Source organism: Hippocampus guttulatus, chromosome 4, assembly GCF_054856545.1.
Source record: "Hippocampus guttulatus isolate MCC_2025c chromosome 4, RoL_Hgut_1.0, whole genome shotgun sequence".
Taxonomy (NCBI): domain Eukaryota; kingdom Metazoa; phylum Chordata; class Actinopteri; order Syngnathiformes; family Syngnathidae; genus Hippocampus; species Hippocampus guttulatus.
The window spans coordinates 20641820-20666099 of NC_141264.1; the positions used below are offsets into that span (position 1 = coordinate 20641820).

At 43.0% G+C, this 24280-nt stretch overlaps 2 protein-coding genes across 4 annotated transcripts in view; both read left to right on the forward strand.

The window, feature by feature from the left end:
• The window catches only part of vwf (von Willebrand factor), a 28025-nt gene extending 25925 nt beyond the window's left edge, over window positions 1-2100 (forward strand). Inside the window, exons 47-53 of the mRNA XM_086109613.1 lie at window positions 96-136; window positions 273-389; window positions 483-581; window positions 1274-1402; window positions 1497-1536; window positions 1618-1715; window positions 1816-2100. Of these exons, the coding sequence (XP_085965739.1) occupies window positions 96-136; window positions 273-389; window positions 483-581; window positions 1274-1402; window positions 1497-1536; window positions 1618-1715; window positions 1816-2001 (710 nt within the window). The 3' untranslated portion in view covers window positions 2002-2100. The remainder of the gene's footprint in view (window positions 1-95; window positions 137-272; window positions 390-482; window positions 582-1273; window positions 1403-1496; window positions 1537-1617; window positions 1716-1815) is intronic.
• Window positions 2101-3774: 1674 nt separating this feature from the next.
• On the forward strand, window positions 3775-23735 carry ano2a (anoctamin 2a). Of its 3 annotated transcripts, XM_086109616.1 has the most exons (29): window positions 3778-3921; window positions 5366-5384; window positions 7665-7840; window positions 8339-8650; window positions 10575-10670; window positions 11186-11358; window positions 11635-11689; window positions 12304-12355; window positions 12447-12502; window positions 12884-12931; window positions 13009-13073; window positions 14197-14331; window positions 14403-14563; window positions 15012-15094; window positions 15425-15436; window positions 15629-15703; window positions 15781-15852; window positions 16920-16994; window positions 17341-17542; window positions 17693-17804; window positions 17889-17946; window positions 18038-18138; window positions 18221-18384; window positions 18462-18614; window positions 18834-18886; window positions 19659-19825; window positions 19970-20075; window positions 21005-21602; window positions 22721-23735. In XM_086109616.1, exons 3-29 carry the CDS (start codon window positions 7688-7690, stop codon window positions 23290-23292), a joined length of 3909 nt encoding a protein of 1302 aa, XP_085965742.1. In that variant the 5' UTR covers window positions 3778-3921; window positions 5366-5384; window positions 7665-7687; the 3' UTR covers window positions 23293-23735. The 3 variants fall into 3 exon arrangements, with proteins under 3 accessions (XP_085965740.1, XP_085965743.1, XP_085965742.1); XM_086109614.1 differs by lacking the exon at window positions 5366-5384 and having other exon boundaries at window positions 3775-3921; XM_086109617.1 differs by lacking the exon at window positions 5366-5384 and having other exon boundaries at window positions 3775-3921; window positions 15781-15837.
• The last annotated feature ends 545 nt before the right edge of the window (window positions 23736-24280 follow it).

Consider the following 24280-nt stretch of genomic DNA (forward strand, 5'->3'; position numbering starts at 1 on the left):
CGCAGTTTCAGAGGCTTTCCAGCAGAGGTCCTATCCATACAGCCCGTATTTGCTTGACCTGACAGTAGAGCTGATGGTCTAATTCCCCTTCACAGCTCCTTTAGATGTCTGCGTCCTGAACCACACACTCATAGGGGTAAGCCTTCTTGTCTTTTGAAATGGTGAATGAGTTCAATTGGATGTCTTATTAAAGTACAAATATGATGGGAAGAGTCATTTTTAATACAAATGGTGCAAAATTTGGGGGGTTTTGTTTTTATTTATATGCATAGGCCGGCGAGATGTTGATGGCGGACGTGTGTACACAATGTGAATGTGTCGTGGAGGGCGGTCTCATCAAGAAACATCGACTCTCTTGCAGGAAGACAACCTGTACCCCGTGTCCCATGGTACGTCTTATGTCTGTATTGCATTTGTACGCAGGCCTGGTAATTTTGCTGCTATGTGTACCTACGGAAATGAATGTGTTGTGCTCACCATAGGGATACACAGAGCAGAAAGTGGAAGGAGCTTGCTGCGGCCGCTGTGTCGCCACGACATGCTTTTTACAAATGCCCGATGGGAAGCAAATGAGTCTGCATGTATGTACACACGTACATCACAGTCGACAATAATCCATTTTCTCCACGGTGTAGTCGAGTCGGTCTCAAATTTTATTACAATAAGTACCGCCTTGATAAATACTTCGCTCTCCTAGTACCGCAACCAACATTAAATTACAGTAACGGAGGAGACCCGGGTGTTCGACAACAATGAGGGTGACTTCCAACCACACAAAAAGCCTTTAATATTTAACAAAAGCAAACAACTGTGTTTCCACCCTCTTCCCCAAGCTCTTTTCGAAATGTCTTAGAGCCATAAGTGATGGAATAATTAAAATGATGAGCTAAACAGTCTAGTAGGAATCTGTACTCAATCAAACTTTTATGGCTGACCAGTTCCTTCTGCACAGTGCCATTAGAGCTGTCAATTTCAGATGTATCTAACCGAATTATTTTTGCTCGTTAGTAGTGTACTGGATTTTAAAAAAAAGTTGAATACACTGAAACATTTGTTTGTTAATTCAGCAATTTTTGCGTACCACTATAGTGAGCCTGCCTATTTTTGGATCACATTTTGAGAATCACCGTACAGAAGTACATACATCACTTGACAATACATTCAAACTATACTATGATATATTCTGCCGTAATAGTGTGCGATTCTGTAATGTTTTGCTAACCCTACAATGTCATACTGTACCATACTATCCGAAACTCTACTTCACATCCAGGTGAACACCACAAAGGAGGACGGCTGCAACCAGTACGCTTGCGGCGTCGACGGCGAAGGAGACCTGGCCCTGCAGATCCGAACCGCCACCTGCCCGCCTTTCAACCGCCAATCGTGCCTCGCCAACGGGGTGCGGGTGCCTCGTGCAACCCATCTGCCCATAAGTATTCACTCACAAACCTCAAGGCTGTTTTGACTGACAGAACTCCTCTGTTTGTTCTCAGGGAACTGTGAGCCAGATTGGAACAACCTGCTGTGAGATGTGTGAGTAGAGCTATTATTGGTTATGAATTTTGTTTTTAAGTCTGTTTTAAAAATGGAGTGTGTACATGTTTTGGTGAGAAGGTACTGAGTCAGAATGTCGGCGAACGGCGGGAACACTGAATTATGTCAGAGTGGACGACTGCCAATCGGAGCAGCAGATTGAATTGCACTACTGTGAGGTCAGGGGACACACAGTCACACGTGAAGTTGACGATCGCTCAAACATCAACGTGGTCCCAAAACTAACTCTCTCACCATCTGATCCTCTGTGTCTATCAGGGTAAATGTCGCAGTAAGTCCATGTACTCCCTGCAGAGGGCCGCGGTGGAGCAGGAGTGTGTGTGTTGCGTCGCCACGGAGACAGAGCCGGTCAGTGTTCCCGTCCTGTGTGCCAACGGAACCCGCGGCCACCACACTATCCTGTCTGTCACCGCGTGCATCTGTCAGTCCAAACACTGCACCTAGAAGCCACCAGAAGTTAGTTAGCTATGCTTTTGTTGTATCCATGACGATGTAACCGTATTAAACCGCGCACGATTTCCAATAAAACACCAGTCAAATGTTTTTCATAATGTTTGGAAAATCATATGTATGTTCCCAGGTTGTACAAGTAAAATGTACACTATGTCGATAGCAAGGGCCAGCCAGGCCTTTGTTAGCCAAAAGACTTTCAGACGCACTAACCCACATTTACAATAAATACCTCTACCTAAATTCGAATTTATGTTCCATGCACATGTTTTAATGTACTGTATTCCGAACAGTCTTTTTCTAATCAGATGTGTCGCCACGTCAACCAGTCGAATCTGACGATGGCCTTCAAATCAGGAGTGCTGTCTGATAAAACTTAAGCTATATCGGCGATGGCACTGTTTTTGTAACCAATCATATTTCGGAAGCGTTTTTCTGTCATCTGATTGGCTGGCCGGATGAAAACTTTTTGAGCCATCTTTGACCACCGCAGGATCTCCACACATTTAATAATCATCATCCCTGATAACTCTGATATGATGTTTTTAAGTAGTGTTGATGGTTTTTATAATTGTGACATGATAATGTTTTTATTAGGAGGTACATTAAGTCAAGTCAGTCACCATTGAAGATCCAGGTTAAAAAAAACTGCACAGCTCACCCCTGCCCGAAAGGTACTTTTGTCCTCAGAGTGCATGTGACCAATGCGCAACAAAAAATTGCTTTTCACGTCTTGTGTGCTTACTAGTTATCACACTAGTTATCTTGTGTGTTTACTAGTTATCCATGTTATGTATTCCATAACAGGTTGCTTGGATACAAGGAGGGTGGAAACAGATAGTATTAATAATAATAATAATAATATATATATATTTATTTTTTTAAACAAACGGAAGAACAAAAATAGAATAAACACAATCGTGTTTGTTGACCTACTGGCAGTCTCAAATGACCACCTGTAAGTCACAAAACAGGCCAGGCCCGCTCTAAAGACAGGCACACATGGGTTACCTTTTGTGTCGAATGTGTGACTAGTGACCTCAAGTGGACAAAATAATACCCGCATCTCACATGCACATAGATAGATAGATAGATAGATAGATAGATAGATAGATAGATAGATAGATAGATAGATAGATAGATAGATAGATAGATAGATAGATAGATAGATAGATAGATAGACGGACAGACATTAAAATAATTACTTGGTCGTAGCTTTGCGGATTTTGTCGAAAGTGGGGGTGGTCTGGAAAATAACCCCTGTGTTAAATGACGGAGTACCTTGCTCACGTTCTCAATCCTTGGGGTGTTTTGATAAAAGCATGTTATTAAGACACCTGGGAACTTTTTTTTTAAATTGTAGGGGGGAAAATGCACCTCTGCGTTCAAATACAGCGAAACGTCTGACTATTCATTTCGTACATTTCAATAGTTACTCCATAGTGTTCTGGGCGGCTCAGATTAATACAGAAATGGCGCTGTTTCGCTTTAAAATCAGTTTTTGAAACGTTAAATGTTTACGTTGGCATGTTCATTATAGTCTTACAAATTTATAGTCTGACAAATGTTTGCGTGAACTCTCTGACAACATTAGCTAGTGAGTTCGAACCAGCTGTTAAAGGTTTTTTTTTTTTTGCTTGCTATTGTTGCTGCTATTGTATATTTTCTGTGACTTTTTGTCTTCTAGAGTTTGGTTTTAAAGTCAACAAAATGTCCGGTATGTCACTGCGACTCAGGGGGAATTAGCAGGCTGTCGTGCGCGCGCAGAGCTAAACCCAATCGGTGTCGGGAGCGAGTCCGGATTGTTCACAATCTCGGGCCTAAGCAATGCGCACCTCGCGCGTCTTCCCAAGATCATTTTTAACATTGTCATCCTTTTACACGGGGCAGCCAGCTGAACCTCCACGAGCAATAGTGAGTATGCAATCGTCTCTTTCTTCTGTTTGTGATGAATAAGGCCCCCCCCCCCGAGAGCACTGAACTACTTGTGCGTCCTGTGAGCATATTGACGCTCCCATTTGGCCTCGATCTTCTTATGTTGCGAACAAAGTTAACTCGGTTCCTCACTTCTTTTTTTCCGAATTATTAACAGTATATGTCACTGTTGTGTTTTCACCAAAGTCGCCCCCACCCTTTCATCTGACCGTCTGGATGCGCACAACTGTTGAATTGAAAACTGCCTATTTTCTATTCCCACTTTAAATTCCATAATTTAATTTAATTAAATCACATGTGTACATCTATAACGTGTGTGGACACAGTATAAGTTCATATCCAGTGACAGTCCTGTGCATTTCCCTCCCTTTTGGTGACATATTTTTTGTAATGTTTTTCATTCAGATTCACATTTACCTTACAGTCTTAAAATGATCCCTGTTTTTAATTCAAATGTTATTGTATTTTTATGATCCATTTAGTCATGTATTACTATTGTTTTTTAATTCAAATTCCTCAGTAATTTTATTTTTTTCATTGGCTGTTTTAAACCAAAGCACCTTTTTACAATGTTATGAATGGTGTTATCAAAGTAAACTCATAATAGTGCTTTAAAAGAAAAAGTCTGGTGACCAGTCAGGCCTCCCGCCCAAAGTCAGCTGAGATTGCACGCAGCACACTTGCGACCTCAGTGAGGAAAAGCATTCTGGCTTGATAGTGTTTAAAATGAGTAGTGTGTTGGAGCGTTGTTCAAGGATTGGCCCCTCAGCTATACCCTGTTACCTCTGCCCCTTCAAATGAGGGTGCATTTGTTGACCTTTCCGCTTTGTGTTGTTGAGCTGTCAGCAGAGCTTACAGGTCGGTAAGCCTGACAGACATGCACATGTGCCCTACTGCCGGGTTTGTTCTCGCATAACAATGTCTGTATTCGTGTACTGGTAATCACCCCTTAGTAAACCATCCAGACAATATTTTGACATTCTGAACTGCCATGACAAGTGTGAAAACAACTTATTTCTTTGTAATAGGCACCAACCATACTTTTACAACACCATATAAAAATGATTCCGCTCATGCCGTTTGTTTATGAGCGGGAATTAGACTGGCGAGAGGGGATGGCAGCGTTGAAAGTTGGATGCGCTGACTGCGCTTTTGGAAAGCAGCTGCACTCTCTTTGCAATGCATGTCAGCGGTCTTAAGCAATGAACTACTTGAATAAATCGATAAAATGAATCATCCAGCTCAACTATAATGGTGAAAACAAATCCACCGCCGTATATTAAAACTATATCACAACAAATCGTGAATACAAACATCTACAGCGTGGGTGCGCTAGTCCGGCCCTCATGAGAACTGTCTCCTGCCTGTTTTTTCATATAATTCCCGCCTCCAATGCACCTGATTCAAATGATCATCTCATCAGCAAGCTTTGCAGGAGCCAGGTAAATGATCTTCATCATTCAAGGGATCCCACTTTCTGGTTTACAGATGTTTCAATTCCTGGTTAAGAAAGTAAAAACCCTGCCACAGTTTGGCTTTAGTCACAGGTGCTTCTAATCTACTGGCAGGGAAAAGAGCTCCCATGAATTTTTACTTTCTGGACCGGGATTTGACATAGATGGTCAATGATCATTGATGTCAATTTATTCTTGCTTTATTGTCATCTTGTGCTGGGCAACCAAGACAGAAATGTAAACATTTAGAACTGACAGCCCCAACCCCCAATAAAAATAAATACCAGTAATTAATAAAAATGTGTCAAGTATGCAGAAGTAAGATGCGGGGAGAAATCTGGAGTTAGTTTCTTCACAATAACAGAGCTAAATTAGCTGTTTATTGTCTTTTATTAAACACATTTATTGCTTGTGTAATTACTCAGTATTTTCCCAACTTTATTGAGTGACCGCTCATGTTTTCTATCAGAAAATTGTCTTTCACATTACTAAACATAAATTACGCCAAATGGTGGATACGCAGGTTAGTTATGTGCATTCTGCCACAATTGATCTTCTTGTCACTACACATCGCTGACGTAGATGGCTGAAAATTTGTCGACCTTTGGCGCTCTGTAGCGGGTAATGACAGCCCAGCCTTCGACATCCATTTTTGAACCTCATATTCTCAGTCTACACCTCAGCAGTTTGTTTACTAACACGCAGTAAACTGGGATTAGCGTCACTCACATGTCCATACATTCAAGGCACTTGACTAGCTTATGTTGGGGATGAGCGTGTGTACACACATCTTGGGTGTAAACACCAATTAAAATGATGTGTTATAACACTTAAACAACTATGGTACATATGATAACAGCAGCTTCATAAAGGTTGTTACACAACAGAACAAGGGCCAGGGTCCGACATTAACAGTGGCCCGATGGCCCAGGGCCAGTATACCACACCTATCTTTAAGCTATGATACTACATTACATATTTAATTTGCTTCAGCCTCTATTTCCTGACTGTCGTTTTAACGCCATTTCCTATAACTGGATCCAGGACACCCATCTTGACACGTTCACGCTGGAATCTGTGTGAATGTTGTTGTAATGGTTATTTTGAAACATGGGCTCTATTTTCATGACTGGCGCAGCATGCGGTCTAAGTCTGTTAGTAATTTCCCAGACACGCAAGCTGACGCATTTAAAAACAGGTGGTTTGCGCCACGGTGGGCGTGAACACGGCTAGCTGGATTCACCGCCAATCAAAGAAGCTCCTGTCATTCCCTTTGAATGTGGCGCACTCAAATCTTGCATGGAGATAACAATGTACAGAAAAGGACCCAGCGATCGGTGCATGACCAGTTGTTACTGTGCTTGTCTGGTGCCGTCACAGACAACATACTGTAAGCGGGTACTTTCACTCAACGCAGAATGAGGTCATGAACCCCACTTAAATATGTCTGCGGACCTCATGTTTCTATCCGCGCCGCAGATAGTTTCCTCACTGTCCATTGAAAAGCTCACACTGCTTCTTTTTGTAATAGCACGAGCATTTGTGCTGATGTAATTGCTGGATGATGTTTATTTCAAGACATGATGTTACCATTCATACATTCATTAACTTTAGCCTCTGAATTTGTACTACGTGATACGAACACCTCATTGAACATCAAGATTAAAGAACAGAAAGGTCATATATATTTAAAAAAAAAATCAATCAAAAAAATCCCAACGAATGAAGCCCAGTGATCAAATTACCCCAGCAGATTGTTGTCAACGGCATCCGCCACTCACAGTTTAATCCAAACCGACATCTTCAATCGGGGCAAAAAAGGAAAAAACCCCACAGAGACAGCTTTGGCTTTAATTCTTGATCCGTCACTTTAAAAAGTCACATGATACTGGAAATCAACCCAACCTCTGAGCTCTTTGCAACAAATATTCTAAGCAGACGTAGATGCCGAAAGTAAATCCATTAATATTTACGGTTCACCGGCCTTTCCCAAAACTCATTCTTTAACATCAACTGGAAAGTTAGAAAAAGTGGTCCCCCAAAACCAGTTTTACAGAACAACACAGAATCGGTTGGTCGCAGCAGAATTAATTCTGAAGTCTTAAAAACCATTTTGTCCCCATGGCAATTTACAGAAGAATGCATCCAAACCAATCGGCAGAAGCTCTGTCATGCAAAAACATAATGACCCAAAACATGCTGCCAACAGGGTAAAAAGTGTCTTCTGCCACCCAATATTAAACGCTTTTCTTTCCCTTGCGCCTTCAGAGGGATGAAACGAAAAAGGCCGCATGTCTGTCGTCACAGCGATGAGTGAGTCGTCGTCCGTTCACTCTGCAAAGCTCGTCTCGTTGGCCCGCTCGCTCTCCGGACTTGGGCTTGACGCCACCAACGGAGCCCCCCCGGCTGTCGGCCTGCCTGACGACGACCAGCCTCCTCTTCCGGTACCGGCATCTCTATCTCTAAAGCCGTGGGAAAACGTTTTCGCGCAAAGTCCACATTTGATTTTTATAATGGATGGATGCACCAAGCTGTTCATAGGTGTAGTTAAAAAAAAAAAAAGCACCTCTGAATACAAAATTGTGTATAAATAAAATACAAATTCATTCTAATTTTAAAATGTCATTTATAATATAATTATGAGTAAATTACTAGTATTTAATACGATGAATGTTTACATTTTTCACCTTTTTTTTATTGACAATAAATAAATGAACAGATTATATAATCAGAAATTGTTTTTTAAAAAAATGCACACTGTTAGGTGTTCATGTTACCATAGTTTATCATTAATTAAATAATTCAATAAATAATTCAACCATCAAATATAAGACGACTCTTGACAGTATAAATGCTCGGTGGTGCGGATTAAAGAACCGTATCGTCGTCCCCTTTCACTCCGGCCCCGGGCTCATAAATTCTTTTCTCGGTTCTCTTTGTAGGAGTCCGGCATCGACCTCGGCCCAGGGCTCTTTTTTGCCGACGGCAAGAGGAAGGTGGATTATGTGCTGTGCTACAAATTTAAAAAAAGGCGGATATCCAGGGGACGCCTCTCCATCGCGTCCAACGGCAGCATTCCCATCCCCATACCAGGCTTGTGGGAAATGGACCCGGACTCTGGAGAGCCGGGAGGAGGAGCTACTTCGGGAGATGCAGAGGAGTCAAAATTGTCTGAGGAGGAGAAGGCGCTCATGAGGGAGGAGTTTGAAACGGGGCTGCTCGATGCCGGACTACAGATCGAACGCGATAAAGAGGTGTGTAATTTTTCTCAAAGGACGTGTGTAAGAGTATTACTTAAAACACGTTCATCAAATATACACAATTGCATTATTGGCCAAATTTGTACTCTGTTAAAGCCGACATATTTTGGAAATGTAACAACCATGCCATCTTTTGTAACACTTGGCTTGAGTGATGGCCTTTCTGCAGCTCAGCCACAAAGCAAAACGTCGACCAAGCTACGGCTCGTCACCGTATTGGGGAAAACGATTGGAAGATTTCCAGCGGAATACCATGGCGCTCATCTGTTCCTCGTTAGAGAGAGAACATAACGTCTGCGCGGAACGACACGATAAGCGCCCTGCTTATTTTAGCCGCAACGCTGCGTGGGTGTGTTTTGTGTGCAGGTTGCGTGGCGCTAGAGTGTGTGATCAGCTGCTGTTTTGGTTGAGGATTAAGACCCCGCTGACCACAAGTGTGAAGGCAAAGGCCAGATTATAGGGCCTTATTAGAGAGTGATCCACTACTCAGAAGTGTTTGTGCTGGTGCGAGAGAGCCGTATGGCCGGCGGGTGGGTTTCGCTTTGATTGAATGAGTAGACACGTGTCGTCACTGCTGACCATCTGTCAGTGACCAGAGTTCTTTTTTTTTTTTAAGGAAAGTCGACTGGGTAAGGAGTGCAAGATTATTTGTGTGTGAATGCGGCTGACGTTATATACTGTACATATATTTTTTTTGATGGAGCTCTTTTGGATTTCATGAGATTGTGCAAGTGTTTCTACTGTTTTGTCCAAGGGAGAGTGTAACATGTGGGACAGATTTTTTGTGATCTCGCAACGCAGCTGGAACAGGTGCCACATGGATATTTGGCATCCCGGCATGAAGGTCATCGTTGTAATTAAATCTTCTGTGATTCAGGGGTGCAGTTTATTGCTTTTGATGTACAACGATTATCACCAATTGCCCACCAAAGCATAAATCTCATGGAAAATTGACTTGTCTGCAAATTGTAGGGTGCCTGGAGTGTCTGCCCACCCCAATTAAAATGATATGAAATTCAACAAAATTTAAACTTTGGTCCAGAAGAAATATGTACCAGGTCAAATTTAAATCAATAAACAAATGTTGACATTCATTTCCTTATTTACTTGTTCTGAGTAAGACATGCTGTCCCATCGCTGGTGAGCTATTTTAGAACAGACTACTCTTGTGGTCCTTGGGGCTAACGAGTACCCGCTGGCACCATTTTTATTATCAGTGCAAAAACGCATCCGTGTTAGCAGTGCCTCTTTTTTCTTGTTCCCTCTTTCGTCCTCTGTGGGAAACTCACCCCTCCCCTTATGTTTCTGCTCACAGGCAAGGAAAAAAAATAAAATACCAGTAGAAGAAATATCTTACTCACCTCTGCAAGCAGCCAATCATATTGTGCCTTGCTTGGGCGTCCCCTCAAAAACGAAAAGAAGAGCTCAATATTGGTGGCAGCTAGTATTTGCGCTTATTGAATCCTTAACTTTTTAAATCCCCATTATATCGTCAAACTGGTCATCTGCCCGTGTCCAGTTACCAGATTGTGATGTCCGCTGCATGCACCACATGCCAGGATCTCCATATGACATCAAATTGGATGGCGTGGCGATGAAGTGCTGCCTCCATGAGTAAAAATATAATTTAGGCTTGTTATGCAGGATGGTTCTTGTGGTTTTGTGCATTCAAATAATTAGACAGAATGGCTTTTGACACAAAGGGGCATCAACAGTTAATCTCACACTGCTTAAAGCTTCACATGGTCCACCTTGTCAGAAGCCAGCAAATTTACTGATTGGCTTCACGGGTTGACTTCTGTACCTTACCAAGAGGACTGGACAGGATAATGCCTATTTAAGAAACGTTCTGTTGCACATTTTGTTTACGTGCCACTTTAAAAATGAAAATGTCACGGGAACTTGTGTTTATATGCAGAGGGCAAATGGCATCAGTTTTATCCGGCTGCACATCCCGTGGGCAATACTCAGTCGAGAGGCCGAACTTCAGAAGATCAAAGTTGCTGTCAAGAAGGTAGCTTTCTCACACTTGTACACACTTTTTATAGCACTTTTGCGCTCAAGGGACACATTTGTAACTGAGGTAAAAAAAATTAAAAAATCTATTATTTATCATCGTTAATTTTAGTAGGAGAATAATACTTATCTTTTTGATTACAGCATTGTTATAATTATTGCATATATTAATGAGTAGTGAAATACTACTTTTTAAATTTGCAATGAATACACCAACCAATTACTTTGTTCATCTAAAAATATACATTTTCGATTATTCTAAAACATTAATATTTCCATATTATTTTCAATAAATTATTTAATTTATTCATTTTAAAACACCAATTTTAACACAAAAAAAATCTGTACATTTAAGTAACAAAATAATATGATTCCTGACACAAATATTAAAGCAGAGTAGGCTGGATCAAGGCACAGAGACGAGTTGTGTCCCATTCCGTTGTCTAAATGCTATATTTTGTTTGTTTTGTTGGCTTTTTTTTTTTGTTTGTTTATTTTGTTTCAACTGATCAGAAATGTGAGCTACGAAAAAGAGCGGGCATTGCGGGAATATGGGACTCCTTGGCGGCGAAAATGAACACGCCGTTCCAGCCGGACGTCCCTGACTTCGACGTCCAGCGGGACTCGCAGACGCAGGCCCATTTCAAGACGCTCAAACACCCTTTCATCAGAGACAAGCTTCACCTGTAAGTACCACCGCACTCAAAAATTACAGTTGGTCCTCAGTTTACTTCCAATGAACAATGTAACATCTTACGGTTACCAAAGTGGCAATCGCCACACAGAAATGTTCCCGTTTTTTTTTTTTCTAGAGCTCCAACAGTCACGTATGAACGTTGTCTTCCATTTTCCCGTTCTCACTGTGTCACAATGTGGTGTCCATTTTGTGTATTTTCGACCATAAAAACAAAAACAAAAAACTGGCAGAAGTTTGTGTCTGACTCGGCATGTTCTCCTTGCAGGTATGACATCACGTCGACAGAAACCGTCTTTGACAATACGACACGCAGCAGAATAGTAAGTGGAGAATTCTGCAATTGGGCTGCATCGTACGCTGCAGGTCCAAGTGACCAGTTTAAGACCTGTATGCCATTTTTTTGGACCGGCAGTTTGATACATGTGTGATGTAGCATATGTATATCATATTTAATATCGCTACCCCTCTAATGAGCATATTTACACCACATTTAACTCATTCACTCCCAAAGACGTTTTTGTGTCTTTTCAGACTTGGTTTAGAATTGGCTGATACCTGTACTGAATGAGTTTTAATAATGTCTTTACACCTCTAATGCAGTATATTTAGCGTTCGCTGTAGTTGAAATATACAGTGTGTCTTTTTTAACGTGTTTATTTGTGTCGTTTTAGTAGACACAGATGTATGGACAGTATGTCATCAACCGGTATTTTTTGATTCAGGTATTTTGTGATTCAGGTATTTTGTCCACATTTGACAGAAGCCTGCTTCCGGTCTTAACATATTCAATTCAATGCATTTTTTACCTCTGCTTCACGCTGCCAATCTCATTTGTGCCATTTGAAAGCAAAATCAACTGGAATTGGTGTCACATGAACCACGGAGTGGAAATCCAGACAGTGTTTCATAACCCGCATGCTGTGTTTGCGTGCAGGTTGCAGAGATTATTTCACGTACAACCTGCAGACACTCCTGCCAAACCACCGGTGAGGACGGCATTGACCTTCGTGGCTATTGTTTTAATTATTTAGATCACTCATGAGTGATCATACCGTGAATGCTGTCACTCTACTGCAGGCATCATGTCCTTATTGGCTCGGGGGGTCTACATATCTGCCTTCCCTTTGCATGACGTGAGTATCCTCTTTCATCAGGTGGTTTTGGATGACGTCACACACCGAAAACAATTCCTTGACGAATGTTGATTGTGGCTGTCACGCTACAACACATAATCGTCAACGGGTATGTTGGAGGCGGGCGTCACGCGACTAAACGTAATCGACGACGGGAGGAGCGGGGTGGCTGGTGTGTATGGCGGACGGCACACTACGAAAGTTAATCAACGATGAGGGCGGGGTGTTGGTCATCAAGCAGTTCGACCAACGTGACAATAGACTGGCCTAATGTGGAAATGTAACGCATTTCCTGAAATTCCCAATGACCAATACGCCTCTGAGTGTATTTCATTGCTCTAATTGGAAATGTTGTACATAAGGGCTTCTTTTGGAATACAGGGCCCGTTTACCAGGAGAGGAGGTAAAGATCAGCGAAATGACAGACAGGTGAGCCCGGTTTATTTTGTCACTGAACAGTAAGCATTGCAAAGACATTTATTTGTGGCGGCATGGTTGTGCCACAGGTTCTCCATGAAGAATGGGCAAACTACGGAGTCATGCACAAGTACCAGCCTGTGGACCTGATCAGGTTGCTCGTTCACTGTCATACAACCTTTCTTTTTCTAGAGAGCTTGCCCTCATTAGGGTGGCAAGTGATCTGCATTCAACGTTAACTAAGAAAAAGAGGCATGGTTAACACCGGAATGGTCATCAGCCAATCGCAGGGCACATATCCGACAAATATAGACGTTATTTAGTGTGTTACAAACATACGCAATATTAATTCCTACTGACCTGTAGCGACAAAGCAAAGCACAGAGAGTCTCTGTCTCCGAAATGCCTGGTGGCAGTCAGTGAAAAGAGCAAGCAATCAAACATACGTGACCAACAGCCTCTCAAATTGTCCACACTCGGTTCTCTACAGTATCCCTCGTGTTTCCTCTCTTTATGGCAATCTGCGTCTTCCTTGACAATGTTTTTGTGGTTCAATCAAAAATAATACCGTACACCATTATGTATGTGGTGACTCAAAACCTGATATAGGCTAGCAGGTTTTTCATTGTGGCGCGCTAGGTCGAGACGCCAAATCTCTAAATGCTTGCTGGCTTTATTATTATAATTATCATCATTTATTTTTGCAATTGTCCTAGTTCGGTCAGCTACTACCACATCTCTCGGTATCCGGCAGGCTTTAGGTTCATTGAGGAATCTAAATCGTCCATTGATGTGAATGTGAGTTTCAAATCTCTGTTTTTAGAAATATGCCCAGAGATTGACTGGTGAACAGGTTTCACTGCATCGCTCGTCCCGATTCAGCTAAGATAAATTCCGGCTCACCTGCAACCAGGCCCGGCTCCAGGATTTTTTTTTCTCTCCCGGGGTCAAAGGGGGGGGGGGGGGGGGCTTGCAAGCGGGCTGAGAAAATAATTCAGAAATATATTTTAGAATGTCAACTAAAATGTTGGAGGGCCTTAATTGGGGCTACACAGATTTCTGACATGGCTTAAGCCCCCCCTTAGCCTCCGGTGTAGCGCGCATCCCTGTCTGTGACCCTAATGAGCCGCAACACTACAGAAAATGGATAGAATTTTGAACTACCTTGAGAATCGTAATAGTACACTTGGGAAGACCAGAAAGCAGCACGTTAGAATAGTCAAGGCAGGATGTAACGACAACAAAAAAATCTTCATGTGTTGCTTCTAACTTGAAAGGAAGTACTTTGGGGAACAGATTGGCTTGTACTTTGCCTGGCTGGGTGTCTACACTCAGCTCCTCATCCCTCCGTCGGTACTGGGCATCATTGTCTTCCTCTATGGCATCTTCACTGTGGACACCAATGTGCCAAGGTAGGGGGACATCCTAAATCTTAACATGTGCGTTCAAAAAATGTCAGTAACTTTTTTCAACGGCTCTGTAGTCAGGAGACGTGCGACGACAACCTGAACATCACCATGTGTCCGCTGTGTGACGGAGTTTGCGACTACTGGCGGCTGAGTACGGTGTGCTCGCTGGCTAAAGCATCCTACCTGTTTGACAACGGAACCACGGTTCTCTTCGCCATCTTCATGTCTCTATGGGGTAACTATCATGCCACTAGGCATGGGACGATTTCCCGGTGGACGTTTTACAATGGTTTTAAAAGTCAAGGTTTCAATAGCTGCCATGTCACGGGTAATGAGCTCTTCTTTTGTCTTTTTTGAGGGGACGTCTAAGCAGCGTACAATGGTTGGCTCTTTGCAAAGCGGACTCTTTGAAGTTAATTGCCTTTTTTTCCCCTCCTTGGCGAGCAGAGAGGGGAGGGGTGAGCAGTTATGTATAAAAGAGGAGAAAGGTGGGAGCAAGAGAGACTGCAAAAAAAAAAAAAAAAATGCCAGAAGGTTAGCCCCTGGGACAACATGTCCCTGGTCTCACAGGTCTCGGCAGTAATGGGACACTGTGAATTACGAAGAAGAATTAAAGCAGAAGAATTATTTATATAATTTAAACTTGACGCAGTGCACATTTCTTCTTGTGTGTGATCTTGTAGCCGCTTGCTTCCTGGAGCACTGGAAACGGAGACAGATGTGTCTGAAACACACCTGGGACCTGACTAGCTTGGAGGATGAGGAGGTACCATATGTGTCAGGCACATGCTGCGTGTCATTATTTGCTTATACATCGCCATTCTGCGCGTCTTGCCTCTGAACCCTTCACATCATCTAAATGTCTAATCCTTAGTCAGTTGAGTTGAGAGGGTTAAATCTCACGGTCTCACGGGTCAACTGGGAGGTGACCACACACACACACACACACACAAATGTAAAAATGTAGGAGCATGACATCACTGGTCATGAATGGTTCCTTCTTAAATGAAGCAAACTAGCTTGATACTCACTTGCCTGTAATAGCTGTCACCTGTTTTATGCATGTTTGTGTGTCCTCTACATTTGCTGCCCAAAGGAGCGAGTCCAGGTGAGCATGTCTCTCTCGTCATTTGAACACAAGAGCTGGGCAATATTGCTTGAAAATAAAATCTCAGATTTTTTTTCTTTCCACTAAAGTCTGATTTCCAATTTTAGTTGATTTCTCAAACAAGCAAAGGACAATAAAATTATTTTTTTCCACAATAAATGTACAATAATTCAATAATACTGTGTGTTGTAGGAGGAGCTGAGGCCGGAGTATGAAGAAGCATTGCAGGAGAAGAAAGCGAAAATGAAAGCAAAGTGGAAAAAGAAGGTGCCGTATCTGATTGTCGTGACTCGCGGTGGTGCTTAATGTCGGTAAAATCACGCCAAAAGCGTGTTGTGTTGCAGTTGACTCAAAGTGGGGATGGAGTGGATGGAGAGAGGGACCAGATGCTTTCCTACCAGGTACCGCCGGGAGAGGTTTGTTGTTTAAGTGGGTGGGGAGGACGACGGGTTTGTTGCGTTAAGGTGATTTAAACCACTCCTGGGAGCTAACACTTATCCTAATCTTATTTGTTCAGCAGCACTTGTCGTGCACGAATATCCACAAATGTCATCATGCGAACATTTCAAATGGTCCTACCCGAACAATTATATTTTCACTCACTGCAGCATGTGCACGTTTTAGTTTTAAACGTATAAAAAGCGCAGAGGAAGCACCCCCAGCGCTCTGCGAATGGTTGAGTCCAAAGCTGCTTACCTGCCTGAGATTAGCCCAGATTACTGATGGGGAGAGAAAGGCAGGAGGGAGTCCACGTTTAGCTGGCATACATACACCTGCCAGGTGGAAAACATAACACCCAACTTGTGTGTGCAAAATCCAGTCAGGGAAATACAGTGGCTCTCTTGTTTTTACCATAACTGAATTGTGTGTACGAAACAAATGATGTGTTGTCATTCCCCTTAAATTCCCCTTTTTGGGCTATCAAATGTCAAAATAATGATGTCAATTACCCAAACAATTTGTGTTGATTGAGAAAAATAATCAACACAAATAATACTTTTGTGTACCATAAGCTACTCTTCCTTCCCTTTATCATCACATGCGTACATGCAGTTTTATTCCATTGCTGCCAAACACGTTGCTTGCTAGTGCTACGTTAGCTGCTGACCGACTTGTTTTGGGCCTGGTTGATGACCATCTTAGCTGGCGATTGTTGTGTCAACTTTGGGAAATAACAGAAAGTGTGCCTTTAAATTTGGTGTATGTTGGATGTTTGACGGAGCTTCTTTTTGGGGTTGGACAGTAGACAGGGGAAGGTAAAAGTATTAAGAAGATGATTTGGGAGTTACAAAATGTACACATCTCTGCTTCCTCCTTTGCATTCTCTCCAGCAGCGTCATGGAACAAATAAAACAATATAGCTTGTAAATATAGGTCACTGATACTTTTTAGGGCAGCTCCGAAAGCCACCAAAGTAAACTGATTTAAAAAAAACAACAAAAACAAACGTGACAAACATTTTTATTTTGATTATTTTCCACAGCTCGAGCCAGAGTCCCTGGACATCGAGGATCACCTGCCTGGTTACCTCATCAACATGTCCACACTACTGCTCCTGGTACACCTGTATTATTGTTTCCTGTTAAAAATAAAAATCCCTTTTAAATCTCAAATAATTCTGATCAATATATGGTAAATCTTAAGGGGTTTAACAACATCCAATACAAGAGCGGTATTTAAAAAAAAAAATTATAAATGTAATTCCACCTGCTCATCTACGGTGATTAAAACATTACAACTTTAATCGTAAGTCTGTCATGTCAGTCACAATATTTTAAGGCATTACATTTACATTGAAGCAAGCAATTCCAGTCAACCTCAAGTGTCTGTGTGTGTGTGTGTGTGTGTGTGTGTGTGTGTGTGTGTGTGTGTGTGTGTGTGTGTGTGTGTGTGTCTGTTTCCAGGTTTTTGTGACTTTCTCGGCTGTGTTCGGGGTGGTCGTGTATCGCATCTGCATGTTAAGCGTGTGGTCCATGAACCCTGACCCCGAGGCCAAAGCCAGTGTGAGGATGACAGTCACCACCACGGGCATCATCCTCAACATGTTGGTGGTGCTGGTGTTGGAGGAAGTCTACGGAGCCATTGCAGTGTGGCTGACTGAGCTGGGTAAGCATCATCAGATCTTAAAGCAGATATTCAGTTTTTACACAATTTAAAACAATTCGCAGGTGTGTTGTATTTTCACCTGTGAAGGCAGCACTTCATCAACAAGCTGCCAAATGACGAGTCCTGATCATGTTTGTCTCATCCAATCAGAGCTCCCAAAGACACAAGAAGAGTTTGAGGAAAGGTTGATCTTTAAGTCTTTCTTTCTCAAATCCATGAACGCCTTTGCACCTATTTTTTACGTGGCCTTCTTCAAGGGCAGGCGAGTATTTTTTCCACATCCGTTCACTCATCTGACACCGCGCCACCTCTTTATTGCTGAACCCGTGTTGTTGTCGTCATTCAGGTTTTCCGGTCGGCCCGGAGACTATGTTTACGTCTTTAGCGACTACCGCATGGAGGAGGTGCGCCGTCCCGTCTCGCTGTGCTTCTTTTGTTTATTATGACATCGTTCTGAACGCGCTTTCTAATACCCCCCCCCCCCCCAACACACAGTGCGCGCCTCCAGGCTGCCTCATTGAGCTGTGCATCCAGCTCAGCATGATCATGCTCGGAAAACAGCTCATTCAAAACAATGTGTTTGAGGTTCTCATTCCGTAGGTTCACCCGCTCAAAGCCTAAATTCCTGACTTACATCAAAGATTACAACTCATAGTGTTTGTTTGGTGTCCTCTCTAGTAAGTTAAGGAAGATGTACAGAACCATACAGGAGCAAAAAGGCAAGGAAAGAGGCGCCGAGGATGAGATGGACGAAGCCGAAGAGAAGAGATCCAAGCAGCAGTTCCACAAAGACTTTGCTCTGGAGCCCTTTGAGGGCGTGAGCCCGGAATACATGGAGATGAGTGAGCGTCTTTTTCCTCGTCCGCATTCGTACTCTTCACCGGCACACAATTCCAAAGAGTTGTCTTTCTGTCCGCAGTCATCCAATACGGCTTTGTATCTCTGTTTGTGGCTTCCTTCCCGCTGGCGCCCGCGTTTGCTCTGCTCAACAACGTCATCGAGATCCGCCTCGACGCCGCCAAGTTTGTGACCGAGATTCGGCGGCCAGATGCTGTTAGGTGTAAAGACATAGGTACACTGAATATACACGCGCATGCGCACGTACGTACACAATGGCATGACTGCCTCTCGGACTTTCCAGGAACTTTTAATCACTTTTTTTCCCCCTTTACCGTCCCTCCGTTTGTGTCTCTGTCTGTATTTTCTACACACACGTCGGCACATAAATTGTCTTCCACTCCCCGCCACTTTGTTTCTCCTTTCTTTTCTTTCTTGTGCATGCCACCTCCAGGAATATGGTACAACATTCTCTGTGGAATCAGCAAGTTTTCTGTCATTACCAATGTAAGTGTGGGCGTGTGTTTTTTGTCCATGCGTGTTGAATTATAAGTTGACGTGTCACCTTGGCCCTCCAGAGAAGCATCTTATTCATCGTGGAGTGCTCTGAAACTAAAACTTATAGTTTAACGCCAGATTTTTTTGCAAACCCAGAGATGAATGTGTGAAACAAATGATTGACACCTGGTAAGTGATGTCTTCTATCCCTGATTGGTTGAATCTCCTCGGACGTAGTGGTTTCTAGGTACAGTCAATATTTGCATACACGTGGTTCCTCACCCGCGGATTTGCATATTCACGGGTGGGGTTTTTTTCCCCCCAATTTATTTACTTACCCAATTTCTCATTTATTGAATGTTCATCAGCGTTTCTTCAGAGTTTTTTGGGTGGGGGGGGGGGGGTGTAAACTCCAACCCAAACGCTCCACAACGGCCCCTCCCCGCCCTCGTGGATTTCAATCGTCGGCTGGTTGAATTTTTTCACTGATTATTATCATCTACCAATATAAGTCATAATGACTCTTTTAGCTAATATGATAGAAAAGACGTTTTTCTTAACTCCTCCTAATATGGCCTCGTTGTGTGTCATGAAAAAAACAAAATTAATCCATTTTGGTTTCTGGCTGCAATAAATGACTTTCTCGATATGTGCTCTGAATTCGGCTAACAACCATTCCAGCTCACCCTAATAAGGACAAGTGCTATTAAACAAAAAAAAAAAAGAAAAACGTGACTGGTACCATTGATTCATCTCATCGATTTGTGGTTTGTCTCCACAGGCGTTTGTTATCTCCTTCACGTCGGAGTTTGTCCCTCGCATGGTGTACCAGTACATTTACAGCGGCAACGGCACCATGAGCGGCTACACGGAGCACTCCTTATCCTACTTCAACGTCACCAACTTCCCGCCGGGCACCGCGCCCAACACAACAGTATCCATGTGCAGGTGACCAGGATTCCTTTAAACCTTCACCTTACTGCTCCTTCCTCTTTAATCCTTGAGCTCAGTGGACTGAACCCCAACCTTAAAAGTAATATGTCCACGGTGTTGACTTGATGCCATGCTAAATCTCACTTTTGTTTTCATTAGGTATAAGGACTACAGGGATCCACCGTGGGCCCCGGATGCTTACACCTTCTCGAAACAATATTGGTCTGTTCTGGCTGCAAAACTGCTCTTTGTCATATTCTTCCAGGTAAAGGTTTTGGATTTGTTTGACCGGGGGATGGATAGATGGACTGTCAATGCCATTAAATTAAAAGAGGACATATTGTGAACAGTGGACTTTTTAACGCTTTCATGCACCAATAATGATAACGTGTAACCTGATAACATGATACGCTGTCCACTGTAGTGACCGCTGTCCCTGATAGGGCTAATTGCTTCCATACAAATAGCTGGGTGTCTGGACTACCTGCCTACCAGTCAAGTGGGAATTAATACTTTTGTGAGACGCCTCTTGCCCTCAGTGTATCTACAAGCGAGTCCTTCACCAATGCTGCAAGTCATTTAAATAATCCCACCCCCACACAGAGTTTCTTCTCCGATGACTCGTCAGCCTCAATGGGCAAAGATCTGCCAATTTCAAGCAACGGCAAAGCTGCAGTGATTTTGGGTGCACAGATTAGCATTAGCTTCTGATCAACGGCAAATATTTGATTTTTGACTCAGTGGAGTACTACACTGGATCTTTAGCAGTGTTTCTACTGCAGTAATTGAGTGTAATTGGGCGCTTGATAATGCAATACTGCTTCCATGGGCAAAAGTACTGTACACTCAAAGCTTTTATTTATTTTTTTTATAGGGCCTTGTTTTTTTTTCTTTTTTAAACCAGGGGCTTGTTTGAACACAAGTAGCCACTCTCGTCACTGCCCCTCATGGTCAGGGTAATGAATTCCATTTTAGCATTGGCATTCTGCGTAGTGGAGTTTGGGTGGAGGGAGCAGTGGCTCATTTGCGTGAGACGAAACCAAACCAAATCCCCCAAACAGGTTGATTTCAATAAGGTATTTTGACCAAAGCATGTCATTTTATAGACACCATAAGGGCTGTTGTAAATTGGGAATGTCAGTTGAAAACTGTACCCGTAACAGTCAGATGACGACAGTGTTTGATTCCTTTCAGAACCTCGCCATGTTCCTCAGCATGCTAGTGGCCTGGTTGATCCCCGATGTGCCGCGGTCACTTCGGGAGCAGCTTAAGAAGGAGAACATGATGCTGATGGAGTTTCTGCTTAATCAGGACCAGGAGGCCCACGCGAAGGCGCTCTCCAGCAATCGCTCCGTCTTGCCCTTCCCCGCCAACATAGACATTGTGGTGGAGGCGCCATTGGAGGAGTGCCAGGTCGAGAAGGAGGTGGGAGAGGTCGAGGAGGAGGAGGAGGAGGAGGAGGAGGAAGAGAAGGTGTTGGAGGTGGAGGTTGACGTAGCGCAAGAGGAGCCCAGTCGGACTAGCGACAGTGACTCAGATGCCGGGAAGTCATTTGAGGATGTAGTTGGAACGGGAGATGAAGAGCGAGGACGTGAAGGGGAAAGTGAGGGACAAGAGGAAGCAGAAAAGTCAGAGGAGGAGGAAATAAAAGTAAGCACTGTAGTTCATCAAGTCAAAGAAGATGAAAAGAAGAGCAAACCTCCAGGGGAGGAAAATGAAAAAGCGGCAGCAAATGAGGAAGACAACTCGCTTGTGGATCTGGACGCCCTCATCATCCAGCTGGGCCTCACAGGTGAGAGAAGACGCCTTTTTCTGTCACAGTGTACGGCTCACTTTGCTTGAGACATTTTGGATCGGGTGCAACTTGATCACGAGGATTTGAAGAAGAAAAAAATCTATTTATTAATAACTAATTTGCTATCTCTCAATTTTCTTTTATCGACAGGAAATGAATTCAGTGATGTAATAAAGTTCGTTTGAAATGTTAAATGCATCACGTTTTTAAAGTGTTTGATTTAATAATGTAGTTTATTGACATTCATTTACCGATATTCTAATACCATTAAATAATAAATTTATTTCATATGTACTGTATGCAGCCAGTTTTAGTAACAAAAAAAGGGAGGCCGATGTGCTAACCAGTCGGCCACCGTGCCTTTAATCGTCTTCATTGTTCTTAATTTCATCTAGAATGAATGTAATTGTCTTTCTAATTTGAGAAATGTAACAAAACCAATAATTATCGATAAAATGATATGAAATACATACATTGTGATTCGCCCAGGTTTGCGAAGCACATTAAAAAAAAAAAGAAGACATTTATTTGATCTTGAAATTGACCAGAAAATGTGACTGAAATGTTATTTTAACCTATTATTTAAGGTTTTTCCTCCGGATCCTGATTTTGAAGAGTAAAAAAAAAAAAGTCAATATATTCAGTATGTATTGATATCGACGAATATGAAATACTCAAATATTGTGATACACTTTTCATACATAAATCCTATGGCGTTTAGTGGTCCACATAAAACCAAGGGGATTCTTGGAAATACGTTTCTCTTGTTAGAACACAGGTGTCAAACTCAAGGCCCCGTGGCCAGATCCGGCCCGCCACTTCATTTTATGTGGCCCCCCAACAGAAGATCATGCGTGTCAAATGTCATGATCTTTGCTAAGAAATGTACCCAAATGTCAAACTGTGATTTGTAATAAATGAGGTTGAGATTTTGCAATCATTTTGTTCCGTATAAAAGTAAGAATGCGATTAAATATTTTTGTGATTTCACTGTCATAACCGCCCTCCGAGGGAAGACGCAACTGAAAAGTGGCCCGCGACAAAAATGAATTTGAGGACCCCTTCTGTAAATCGGTGAGCAGTGTCTTCTCATAAATTCTTACATTCTCATGCAGATGAAGACGCCTCATCAATCAAAGACACAGAGATTCCACAGTCAAGCGTCCAACAAGAAATTCCATCCAAAAGAGCTTCCTGCCAGTCACTGAGCAGCTCCGTGGCAGAAATAGCGCCCTCTCACAGGGACGCAAGGCTCTTCGCGCCTATCGCTCCTCCGCCCCGAGAGCCGGGCGCTGGTGGCAAGGCCCGCTGCTCCACCCTGCCTTCACGCCACCGAGAGGCGGAGACATATTACAGCCTGCCGCGACCCAGCCACTCCAGCAGCCTCTGCAGGTTTCGTCAGCCGGCATCTCTCATGCCGCTAGTCCCCCTCGAACCTTCGCTTCAGCCCAAGACCGAGTCCCCGCAGCAGCCCCCCAGCTCCGGCGAACTCTTCTCCCTCAAAGGGCCCCCGCCTCAGCAGCCTCGCCCCAGGGGCAAAGCCCGGTGCTCTACCCTGCCCTCCAGACAAAGAGCCCCTGGCTCCGAGGAGCACCCCACCAAGACGAGCCATTCGACCAGCTTCACAAAAGTGGGAGACGGAGTACCTCCTTCCCCCAGTGAACTTAAACGCAACACGGTAGTATGAGAGGAGGTTGGAGGCATCAAAAAGAGATGTGGGGAGTGATGAGGGGGACAATCTAGATTATTATCTTGCCTGTGCCTGGAGCCTCACCCACCCCCTTATTCCTAAATAACACCCCACCTGGCCCTATTATCCTTTCCAACTGTCACATGTTTATACAACAGAAAGGCAATTCAAAGACAGCGACCGTGATGCTCCAAAACGCTCCTTGCCACTCAACACGGGAACTTAAAACATATTCTTCATTTTTTTTTCTTGTTGGTTTTTACCCCACAGACGCAGCTGAAATAGCCCACCCTCTTCATTTATGCCCAATTGTGTCTCGTCACCGATGTGCGTGGGATCTTTAGAATCCACAGTTACGCTCTTAGAAAATAAAATGTTTATTTTTAGAGGTTTGTTTTGATATACAAAATAAGACATAATAAAAGTAAAACATCTTTTTATGTCCGTTTTTTTTTCCCTTGTGAAATCTGCTAGGTAATTGTTTTGGATTCTTCACGGAGGTGGGGGGGGGCGTTACAAAGTTTACGAAGTTTTACAAGGCACATGAAGACATTTGAATTTTTTATATTCAATAAGTATTTTTAATACAAATACTCCTTGTAGATTGTAATCCAATGGTTTGCTGGGTTGAGGCCGAACGTAAAATATCACATCGTTTGTTGGGGAACTACATAGGGATTGCTGCGGCAAAAAAGACAGAAAAAAAAAGTAACATTGTTAGTCACTCTGGTTACTGATGGTTGTGTGACTTTGGCTGCTAGATGCTATCTGAGTTGACAGTTCACCAACTGTAAACAAGTCACAACACTCACTCACCAGAAACGTCAACTTCTTCACTCCCTATTTTCTACCCCTGCTTTTTTTTTTTTGCTTGGTCCCTGACGCTTCTGGAAGCTGGCTGTGTTGTACACCTCTCTTTCCAACACTCCGCAATGATATTGTCCCACATTGTTTTTATTTCACCTTGCTGTATCTGTGTGGTTGT

Bases quoted from the DNA above. Each gene is read 5' to 3' on its own strand.
- ano2a (XM_086109614.1), top strand. From the start codon at position 7,688: ATGTCTGTCGTCACAGCGATGAGTGAGTCGTCGTCCGTTCACTCTGCA. The intron at 7,841-8,338 runs GTACCGGCATCT...TTCTCTTTGTAG, and splicing joins ACGACCAGCCTCCTCTTCCG to GAGTCCGGCATCGACCTCGG. The intron at 8,651-10,574 runs GTGTGTAATTTT...GTTTATATGCAG, and splicing joins AGATCGAACGCGATAAAGAG to AGGGCAAATGGCATCAGTTT.